Here is a 12,092-nt window from a genome sequence, read left to right as displayed (position 1 = left end):
CCCTTGAAAATATTTTTGATTATAGTATTTATTGAGTTGCATTAATTATAGCCTGTACTTGTAGTCTCAGACACAGATGTGATGCAATCAGTTAGGCTAAACAAATGAATTTGATATATGATAGTAACTCTTCTGTGTTCCCTGTAAGTAGTTTCACCAGAGGTTCTGGTTTACCAGATATGGTCCTGCTTTACCTGGTATGGTCCAGCTTTATGCTTACTGTTCTGTGTAATTATCAGTAGTACTCCATTTCACACTGAAAAGTGTCCAGTTGAAAGTTATATAAGGCTACCTTATCAATAGGAAATGTAGCATTAGCAATTAGTCATTAAAAAACCCTTAGGTAGCTTTTTCTGAAGGGACTCTAGGAATGAGTGACTAAAGGGCAAATGTGTCTCTCACCTTTAACTATAAAGTACACTATAGTAAATGTTTGTTGAATGAATGGTCTGAGGTTTCTGTTTACTATATGAATTTAATACTAATGCTAAAACCCACTGTCTGGGGCTGAGGGTTGTGGCTCAGAGGTAGACGCTTGCCTAGCATGCGTGAGGCTCTGGGTTTGATCCTCAGCACCACATAAAGTAAAATAAAGACATTGTGTCCACCTATAACTAAAAAAATAAATATTTAAAAAACCCAAAAACACGTCTGAAGAAGCCATACAGGTACGCAGGGTGACACTACCTTCAACATGTATAAAGTACACACAATGTACTTTTACTTGAAACATTAAAAACACTAATATTGTTCTTATTTCAGAATTGGTTGATACTCTAAGTACACCTTCTCCATAACAAATGCTAACATTCAAGTGTAAATAGATTTCTGTCTGTCAATTTATGTCAACTGAAAATGTTCATTTTAAGATGAAATTCATATAACTGCTGTGAAACATTTTTACTTCATTTTGACAAGTACTTACTTTGTTCTATTTTAAAAAAATTAAACAAGTTCAGGTAATTTGCTATATTAGATCAAGTTGCCAATATCCTTTTTTTTTTACTTTTAGAAACTATGTCATGGTCAAAACCAGAAACTAAAGGGACAGTTCCACTTCCACGAAGCCTTCACACGGCCAGTGTTATAGGAAATAAGTAAGGATTTTTTTGTGTTGTTTTGCTTTAAAAAAAAAAAATAGATGTATGTAAAAGTGATACTCCTAGTTTCTTGGAAATAGATTACTGAACTTAATGATGTTTGTGCTAAAATACTTTATCATTTTCTTATCATACTGCTTCTTATATGTCTTTGTCATTTTCTTTCATATTGCCTCTTATACATCTTTATCTTTCTCACAACTCCTTATCCAGAGTAGGCACTACCTGAGTGTAAGGCAGGATGTTGTCAACTGATAGATTTTTTTGTGGATGGTTTGGTATACCAGATAGGTATACCACTGTTTCTTTTGACATATTTTTAGCACTGCTTGATTTGTATTCAGGCACATACAATAGTTGTGTTTGGAAGGACATATGGAGTTATGGTTAGAATACAGGCTTTGTAACTATATTGCCTAAATTCAAGCCTCAGGTTTCATACTTGTCTTTGTGACCTGGGGCAAGAAAATTTAATTCATCTGTACCTCAGTTTCCTCAAGAATACAATGCAGATTAAAGTAAAACTTCACAAAGTTTTAGTGAGGATTAAATGTATTAATACATAAAAATGCTTAGAACAGTGCCCTATACATTCAGAGCACTTGAAAAATATTAACTGTACAAGTATCCCTATTTATGTAACACTGGCCATGGTTAGGAGTACTATTTAAGTAGAACTTAATGAAGTATTTACTAGAACGGGGTTTTAACCTTAAATGTAATGTTTCAGGACAGTCCTAGTTGTAATTTAGAATCTCACTAATTCACAGAATTGAAAACTCGGGACTTAATAGATTAATTGAAAAAGCTGGTAAGATCTGAGTAGTCTGAAGTTCAGTATTTAACAAGTGTTTTTTTTTTTTTTTTTTTAAAAAGCCAGTATGCACATGCCTGCAATCCTAGAGACCCAGGAGGCTGAGGTAGGAGAATCGCAAGTTTGAGGCCAATGTAGACAACTTAGTTAAACCCTGTCTCAAAATAAAAATAATGAAAATGATTAAATAAAAGGATGGGGGATGTGACTCAGAAGTACAGCTCTCTTGGGCTCAATCCCCAATACCACAAAAATAAATAAATAAATAAAAGCTTCAGAGCCAAACAGAATCATTTTCACAGTTAAACATAATCTTGTACAATGCAGTTTTCCATTGGAATATTATATATTCCAGCATATAAAATTCAAAAAATGTGGAGTTTCCCTGATCGGCATAAGGACTCATGATCCATAAACTCTACCTGATGAACTTATCTTCTTTAGCAGCCATGAGGCTTTTCTCAAGAACCTCTAGGACTCTGAGGACATAGTTTTAAATTTATTTTTTGTTTTTTCTGGTATTAGGGATTGAACTCAGAGTCACTTTACCTCTGAGCCACACACCTGGTCCTTTTTATTCTTTTTTATTTTTATTTTTAGTGTTGATGGACCTTTATTTTATTCATTTATTTATATGTGGTTCTGAGAATTGAACCCAGTGCCTCACGTGTCTGAGGCAGACGTTCTACCACTGAGCCACAACCCCAGCCCCTTCTTATTCTTTTTTCAGTTTTTAGAGAGGGTCTTGCTAATTTGCTGAGGATCTGTCAAGTTAGTGAGGCTGGCCTCAAACTTGTAATCTTTCTGCCTGAGCCTCTAAGTAGGTGAGATTATAGGCATGTACATATTGTGCTTAGCAGTCCTGAAACTGAGTCAACAAATAAATCTTATGTTCATTTTTAACATTCTAATCCAACAAGTGAAATTAAATCACCTACTTTCTGTTCTTGGTTTTCTGGTTTTTTTTTTTTTTTGATTGTTGTTCAGAATGTACATTTTTGGTGGATGGGTTCCACATAAGGGGGAAAATATTGAGACTTCACCTCATGATTGTGAATGGAGATGTACCAGTTCATTTTCTTACCTAAATCTAGGTGAGTCTTTTAAGATTTACTCATTGAAATAAGATTTATTAATAAAAGAATTTGTGAAATTTTGATGTTTAAGAATAATAGATCAGTCATGGATATTCCTATGGTTTTAGATACAGCAGAGTGGACCACTCTAGTATCAGATTCTCAGGAAGATAAAAAAAATTCAAGACCAAGACCAAGAGCTGGACACTGTGCCGTAGCAATTGGCACTCGATTATATTTTTGGAGTGGAAGAGATGGCTACAAAAAAGCACTGAATAGTCAAGTTTGCTGCAAGGATCTTTGGTATCTTGATACTGGTGGGTAAGAGTATTTAGCAAATAAAATCTATCCTTTAGGTAAATACTCAAATAATTTTTGTCTTTTAAGACTTAATTAAAAAAAAAGACTTAATCTAAATGACACTGCCTCTTTCCTATAATTAAAAAAATGAGAGAAATAATTTGTGTAGATATTTCCCACAGCAGAGGAATATATATTAATTGCTCTTTTCTTGAGTGTAGCTTGAACTTAGAGATTTCTTTCTAAAGAATAGAGTATGGAAAGGGAAAAAACAGTAGTCTCATGGGGAAACCTGTAAGCACCACCTTACTGAAGTGATCAAGGTTAATGTCACTATTGATAAGTCATACTGACATATTTACCCTCCTGGAAATCATGGTAAGAAAGTACTTCATCATTGTGGTACTCTTCCCAAAAATCTATTACTTGAATCTAACTTTGAAAAATGTCAGATAAACTCAAATGGAGGAACGTTCTAGACTTTCTACAGAATATTTGTACAGCAATCTTCAAAAGATTCAAAACGATTAAAACATGACTAAGAAATAGTCTCAAATGGAGGAGTGTGAAATGATAAGATGACCAAAGGCAGCATGGTGTCCTGGATTGGATCCAAGAAGCCAAAAGACATTAAACCATTTTGTCCTATTGTCCCAGATTTGTGGAGTGTGTATAAAAACTTAGACATAGTTTATAAGATGCAACATAATTATATAAAAGGATCTAATTATAATTAACATTAATATTAATAAAATTATATATATAAATTCTAGATTATGATTTCCAACCTATTTCATAAGGCACCTATGTCAATTTTGTTGAAATAGTCACAGAGTTGAAAACTTGGAACTTAATGGCTTAATTGAAAAACGAGGAAATCTGAGTAGTGTGAATTTTAGTAAATAGTATTAATTAGTGGAAATTTCTTAGTTTTAGCAAATGTTGGGGAAAAGGTAGATGGCAACACTGTACTATCTTCATATCTTTTCTGTAGATCTGAAATTACCACATATTAAAGTGGGTTTTTCTTAAAGTGTTAGTGCACCAAGAATTTTTTAAATGTGAAACTCACATCCATTTTCAATAAATATTTACTGACAGCTGTGATTCAAAAATTGTTTTTTAAGTGCTGAGAATACAACAGTGAACAAGACTGGTAATGTCCCTACTTGCACAGATTTACATTATGAAAGAGTGTGAGGGCGGGGGATAACAAATAGTACGACAAGCAAATGAACAAAATAAGTACCATTTCTGGTAAGCATGTGGAGACATGAGATAGTGCTTAGAGGTACTGGGAATTGAGGCTGGTAGCTGCTTCAGAGTGAGTAGTCAGAAAAGGCCTCTGAAGAAATGATATATGGGATATGTTCCAAATGGTGAGGAGGAGCTACCCACCTAAAAATCTGGGGAAATTATTGCAGGAAGAGTGAAGAGCAAATTCAAGAGCCCATAGATGGGAAGATTTGGCGTATTTGGGAATAGATTTGAGCCAGTTAAACAAAGAGAAGATTGTAATAATGGAAGTTAGAGATCACCATGGGACAGAACATGAAGGTCCTTGAATGCCATAGTAGATTTTAAATTGTTTATTTATTCACTTACTGATTCATTTATTTATTTTTGTGATAACTGATATTGAACCCATGGCCTCTTGTGTACTTGTAAATTGTTTTAAAAATACAATGGTGGGGCTGGGGATGTGGCTCAAGCGGTAGCGTGCTCGCCTGGCATGCGTGCGGCCCGGGTTCGATCCTCAGCACCACATACCAACAAAGATGTTGTGTCCGCCGAGAACTAAAAAATAAATATTAAAAAAAAATACAATGGTAAGATACGTTTAAGTTTGAAGGAGACGTGATATGATTGGATGTATCCTGGGAATGGACACTGGCAATTGTGTGAAAAATAAATTGTGGGGGCAAAAGTGTATACAGGGAGACAAGTTAGGGGGCTCTTGGAGGAATCACAACTGTCTTAGGCTATAGTGGAGACAGTGCAGAAGGGGAAGAATGGGTAAGCTCAGGATATGTTTTGGATTCTGTTGACAGAACTGGCTGATAAATTGGGTGTGGCAGGTAACAGAAAGAAAAATTGAGGGTGAAGTTTTTAGCCTGAATAATTTGCTGAGATTGTGTTGAATGGAGAAAACTGTGTTGAATTTAGACCAGGCTAAGTTTAAAATGATATCAAACAAACAATTGATGGAATAAACAGATCTACAGATTAGTGTAGACATTAGATTTAGAATTTTTGTAATTTGTGGTATTATAGGAAAAGAAAATTATAAAACATACCTGCGTCTCCAGTTTTTTTTTTTTTTTTTTTGGTGGACATAGTATCTTTATTTTATATTTATGTGGTGCTGAGGATCGAACCCAGTGCCTCATATATGCTAGGCGAGCACTCTACCACTGAGCCACAACCCCAGCCCCAGTTGTTTTTTTTTTTTTTTTTTTTAGTTTTTTTTAGTTGTAGTTGGACACAATAACTGTATTTTATTTATTTATTTTTATGTGGTGCTGAAGATTGAACCCAGCACCTTGCAAGTACTAGGCAAGCGCTTTACTGCTAAGCCACAGCCCCAACCTGGACTCCAGTTTTTTTAAGTGTGTAAATAAAAAATTAGCAAGTTGACACACTTAAGTATTATTTGAGAGGTGAGATTTGAGTTCAGTTTTCTGACTTATCACTCTTTTCTATGGTAGCATGTACTACTTTTGTAATATAAAACAGTTTAATGTTAAAATTAAGATAGTTGAAAAAATAATAAGTGGAAAACAAAGCTAGAGACTAAATAATTTCTACAGAAGAAGCCCATCCTAACAAGTAGGAGAGAAATATGAAAACTCCAACATACCGAGTGGTCTCTGAAACTGGGAATTAGTATCCAAAATCCAAGGATAAAAATATGTGTACATGGGGCTGGGGTTGTGGCTCAGTGGCAAAGTGCTTGCTTTGCACATGTGAAGCACTGGGTTCCATCCTAAGCACCACATAAAAATAAATAAACAAAATAAAGATACTGAGTCTCTCTATAACTAAAAATAAAAATAATAAAAAAATATGTGTACATGATGAATTTCACTCTGTAGGAAATATATATCACTTTAAATATATTCTCTAAGGGATCTGTGACTTTAAAAGTATATAAACCATTGGATCTGAGTGGCTAGTTTTTTAATCAAAGATTTTAGACACCAATATTTCCTCTAAAAGTAATCATGGCCACTGCCATAAGGGCAGAATTTGGGTGTGGCAGGTAACAGAAAGAGAAGAATAAAGGGTGAAGTTTTTAGCCTGAATAATTTGCTGAGAAAATTATCATCACTTTTTGGGGGAGGTAGGAGATATTTATCTTGCCTTTTTCACTTTTAAACTTTATACATTGGATCATATTTAAATGAGTACTAGAACTCCGTAATATGACTTTTCATGAAAAATAAGTCCTGTTTTTTCTTGTTTTTATAAGCATCTGTTTTCAACTCTGTTTAATGAGATCCTTTACTTCCACATCTCTACTGTTGCATGCATATATTGTTACTTTGTTTTCCAGTTTTGGTGTAATAAACCCACTTTCTACTATGAAAATTAAAGGATCTCTTCCCACAATACGTCACCTCTCTTCTATACTTTTTCCACCTCCTATCTTTCACTATGACTACCCCACAGTTTCATTAGATGAGTATTCAGTATTTACATTATAACTGTATAAACACTATTTATAGTTGAATCTTCCTTGTATGGTTTTCTGTTTGCCATGGAGCAAATTGTCTGTTTTGTTCATGTTAGATCTGTACGCATGTACCACTAGTTCAATCTGTACTGTTATTTGTTAAATCTTCTCTCATTATGGTTAGATGCATCAGATATTCTACCAGATTCATCATTTTAACTTATTTATTTATCTTTTTAGTTGTAGTTGGACACAATACCTTTATTTTATTTATTTATTTTGATGTGGTTCTGAGGATTGAATCCAGCACCTCACACATGCTTGGTGAGTGCTCTACTACTGAGCCACAACCCCAGCCCCTCAAATTCAGCATTCTGAAGAGAGTTCTCCTGCCTTACTCTGGGATGGTTGCCCTCTACAAATCCAGCACAGCTATCATCCTAGAGTCTTTATCATCTTACTGGAGTTATATTTTGCCTCACACCTGTGCTGGATTCCCTGTTTCCTGGATCCCACATTTTCCCTTTTCTTAGTTTACTTCCTCATTACTCTACCACCAAGCCACAACCCTAGCCCTGTAGATTTATTTGTATAAGAACTTAAACAAATAGGGCCAGGGTTGTAGCTCAGTGATGGAGTATTTACCTCGAATGTATGAGGCACTAGGTTCAATCCTCATCACCACATAAAAATAAGTAAATAAAATAAAGGTGTTGTGTCCATCTACAACTAAAAATATTTTTAAAAAAGAAATTAAACTTGGGGCTGGGATTGTAGCTCAGAGATAGAGCACTCGCCTCGCATGCGTGAGTCCCTGGGTTTGATCCTCAGCACCACATAAATAAAGATATGTGTCACCCTATAAGTAAAAAATAAATATTAAAAAAAGAAATTAAACAAACAGAATCTGAACCTCAGACTACTTTCATCTGATCTACTATAGCTATGTATATATGAGTAAATTTTCTCTCTCTTGCTAAAAAAGATGGTATGTTCCTTGTTTTTGTTTTCCAAGTTACAGTCCACATAAACTTTGAAGGCAAACTATTGATACTAAATTTGAAACTAAAATGTGTAATATTAATATTATTCTTTAGAGAAACCACCAGCACCATCACAAGTACAGTTGATCAAAGCTACTACCAACTCTTTCCATGTCAAGTGGGATGAAGTACCTACCGTTGAAGGCTATCTTTTGCAGCTGAATACAGACTTGCCTTACCAAGCTGCACCGTCAGATTCTTCAGCAGCATTAAATATGCCAGGTAAAATGAAAGTCATGCTTATAGAAACCATGTATACTTTAAAAAGTATACTGCAGCTGGGCTCAGTGGTGCACCTTATAATCCTGGTGACTAGGAGACTGAGGCAGGAGGATCACAACTTAGAGCAATATAGTGAGACCCTGTCTCAAAATTTTAAAAAGACTAGGGATGTAGCTCAGTGGTAAAGTGCCTCAGTGTTCACTCCCCAGCACTACACATACAAAAAAGTCTACTGCAAGAGAATTAATTGCTTGGTTTAAGAAATTTTATGATCCAGGGCTGGAGCTATAGTTCAGTGGTAGAGCGCCCGCCTCACACGAGTGAGGCACTGCGTTTGCTCCTCAGCACCACATAAAAATAAATAAAGATATTAACAATTTTTTTTATGATCCAATGGTAAGTTTATATATTGAGTTTCAGGTCTGAAACTAACTTAGCTGTTGTACCATTATGTGCAGCAGAATGGATAGACGTGCAGAATAGATTTTTTTTTCCTGCAGTTAATTTTAATGCACTTTAAAAATTGATGTTTCTTGAGTTCAGGAGATGTTTTTGATTAGCTTTCAAAAATATTTCTTTTTCTTTTTTTTTTTTTTTTTTTTTTTTAAATCTGGGGATTGAATCACTAAGCCAGATCTGCAGCCCTTTTTACTTTGAATCAGGGTCTTACCAAGTTGCTTATGGCCTTGCTAAGTTCTGAGGCTAGCCTTGAACTCATGAACCTCCTGTCTCAGCCTCCCAAGTCATTGGGATTACAGGTATGCGCCACCGTGCCTGGCTGTTTCACCTTTTTTAAATGTATTTTTAATTAGGCACTTGGAAAGTAAAAGCAAATTTTATTTTACACAGTCTTCCAGAAAGAGTTTCAGTTAGCTGTTAAACTATTAAGAAAACAGATAAATTTTGAGAGAGTGCTATTTAAAAAATCTTTAATATATAACTTTAAAGAATATTTTAATAATATGTTTTACTGATATTCATCAAGAGCATATCAGTCTGAACTTTGTCATTCCCACAGGAGGCAGAGTGGACCCTCACAGACAAGGCAGTAATAGCATCCTTCCGAACAGTGTAAGTTAACACATTTATGATGGCAATTGAATGTTTATTGTTAAAGTCCCAATTTTTATTAAGATTTTTAGTGCATTACTTTAGAACAGGGATCCTCAACCCTGGTACACATCAGAATCATCTCTGAGATGCCTGGACAGCTCTGTTTTTAAAGAAAGCTTCAGAGCTTGGAGGTGTAGCTCCTTGATAGAGTGCCTGCCTAGCATGTGAATCCCCTTGCTTGTACCCCCTAACACTGCAAAAAAAGGAAAGAGAAAGCTTTACAGACTGTTGTGATATTAAGGATTAAGAATCCCTGTCTAAGAGAAGGTCACCCTCATTATATATCAGAGACTATTCATATTTACAGATCTGTTTTGGAACTTTCCTATATATAATAAATACATGTATTCTACATTTCTAGAGGTATCCTTTAAATATGTACATAAACATATTCTTTATTATATATTTTTCCCCAAAGTATATCAGTTGCTAAATTGAGTACCTCTGTATGTGATTTTGAGTATGAATTAATGATAGGCAAGAAGAAAAGTAAACAAATATGTCTATATCTACATCATTTTCTATGAAGAGAGTCTCCTGGTATAGATAACAATTTGCAAAATACTAGTGAATTTTGGTAAGCTATTCATTAGCTTCCATGAAGCACTTTATAATTAGTAAATAAAGAAATAAAATAAATAAAGTGTGGCAGTTAACACCAGGAAAAACAATTGAATAAGAAAGGAACAATACTCAAAGCACTTTTATAACTTACCTGTGAATGTCACCATCATAATTATCAGTATCATAGTGTCTTTTTCCTATGCTAGGATCCATGCTTCCTGATCTTGTTCCTCTTTTCTGGTGTTTTCTCTTGTTTTGTTGCAGTATTCTCTCCAGTAGTTTCTTGAGTAATGACTTATGAAAGGTATACATTGTGAGATCTTGTGCATCTAGAAATTTCTTTATTCTCTTCACATTTTACTGATAGTTGAGTTGGACTATAGAATTCTATACTGGAGGGGCTGGCATTGTGGCTCAGTGGTAGAGCACTTGCCTAGCGTGTGTGAGGTGCTGGGTTTCAATTCTCAGCACCATATATAAATAAATAAAATAAACATCGATTGACAACTAAAAAATACTAAAAAAAAAAAGAATTCTATACTGGAAACTTCTCTCAGAAAATTAAAGACATATCCCCTGCCCCCTTCCCATTTTTAGCATTCACTGTTGCTATTATCACCTGGCTTCCTAATCTTTAATATATGACCTAATTTTATCCTGTTTTCAGAAATGTTACCTATGATTCTTTAGGGTATGTGTCTTCATTTGAGATATGCTGTGCATTTAGTGGGCCCCACTGTTATGGAAACTCAAGGCTTTCATTGCTGATTATTTCTTTCCTCTAATGCTTTGTTAATTTTTAAAAATTTGTTAAAATTCCTGTTGAACAATGGGCTTCTTCCTGAACTGGTCCTCTAATTTTAACTGTTAATCTTTTTTTCTACTTTCTGAAAACTTTCATTTTATATTTTAAATTTTCTATCCAATTTTAAAACATATTCAACCTCATTTTTAATTTCTAAAAGCCTGGTCTTTATTTCTTTTATAAGCACTTTATTCTTGCTTCATAAATGTAATGCCTTCCCTAATCTCTTCAAGAATTATGCCTTTTTAAAAGATTTGGAGTTTTATTCTGCTCTGCAATATTTCTTTTTGTTCAAGTGTCTTTTTTTTTTTTTTTTGATGTTGGGGATTAAACCCAGGGCCTTGAATATTGGAGGCAAGCACTCTACCAACTGAGCTATAGCCCCAGCCCTCAGTTTCCTTATATTTTTAAAATTTAGGCTTTCATTAGAGGTTGTCATTAAATGGTCTGTGAATTTGGCTGTCCTCTTATGTTCCAAGTGAGGGCTGAAAGAATAGATTGGAGACTCTATGCATGCTTATTGATTATTAGACCTTAATAAGGTCTGCTACTAAGGGTAATTGGGTGGGAATTCACAAATATTCTCTAGCTTCTTGCCTGGGGGTTCTAAGTCTGAACATCAGTATTTTAGGAGCGAAGTAAAGGAATGGGGCAGTAGGTCTCTCTGTTCTACAGGTGAATTTACTCTTAATTCCCATTTTTAGCATGTCTGCTTAAAGGGTCACCACCACCCTTATTTGAGGGACACTAGAGCCTCACATATCAACCTGCCTGCTTACTTCCCCTCTTCAGTTAGAATGGGAGAGAGGAATTCTTCTGGCTTAGTATGCAGAGACAGCCTAGCTGGTCTTCAGCACTATGCGCACAGGCTGCCTTGTGACAGGCCTCCAGGGTTCCTTCCCTGGCTTGCTTCTAACTTCTGCCTTTTTAGACCTGATACCTTCCTGGGTCCTGCAGCACAGGTTTGCATCTTAATGACTTTTTCCCTTTAGGCTCTTAGTGTCTAGCTTTTTCTACTTTATATCTTACCTACAATCGTCTCCCTTACCATACTCTTATTCCTTATGTATTTATACTTTTATATTTCATTTCTAAGTATTTGAATTGAGTTTTTGGAGGAATATACTGAAATAAATGTATTTAATCTATCAGATTTAACCAAAACTCTTATGATATTTTATTTTACATAATTGTAGTTAGACTGTTTGAATTTTAAGTAAAGAGCGTATTAGAGACACCATAACAGAGACTTTGGAATTAAATAAATTCTAGCTGTGCTACTTCTTGGTTTCCTGACTGTAGATCTCAGATTACATAAAGTCTGTGAGTTTCAGTTTTCTTTATACAACAGAGTACATTATTCAATTTACAAAATTTTT

General features: G+C 34.8%; 1 protein-coding gene across 2 annotated transcripts in view; it reads left to right on the top strand.

Moving 5' to 3' along the window:
* Hcfc2 (host cell factor C2) overlaps positions 1 to 12,092 on the top strand; it is a 42,101-nt gene that overhangs the window by 9,673 nt on the left and 20,336 nt on the right. For both annotated transcript variants that reach the window (XM_077799323.1, XM_077799324.1), the window contains exons 5-9: positions 1,013 to 1,097; positions 2,902 to 3,008; positions 3,119 to 3,307; positions 8,064 to 8,231; positions 9,250 to 9,302. In XM_077799323.1, the coding sequence (XP_077655449.1) occupies positions 1,013 to 1,097; positions 2,902 to 3,008; positions 3,119 to 3,307; positions 8,064 to 8,231; positions 9,250 to 9,302 (602 nt within the window). The remainder of the gene's footprint in view (positions 1 to 1,012; positions 1,098 to 2,901; positions 3,009 to 3,118; positions 3,308 to 8,063; positions 8,232 to 9,249; positions 9,303 to 12,092) is intronic.

Source organism: Urocitellus parryii, chromosome 5, assembly GCF_045843805.1.
Source record: "Urocitellus parryii isolate mUroPar1 chromosome 5, mUroPar1.hap1, whole genome shotgun sequence".
NCBI classification, from domain to species: Eukaryota; Metazoa; Chordata; class Mammalia; order Rodentia; family Sciuridae; genus Urocitellus; species Urocitellus parryii.
Note: the sequence above shows the minus strand (reverse complement) of the source record. Positions and strands in the feature narration are given on the sequence as shown.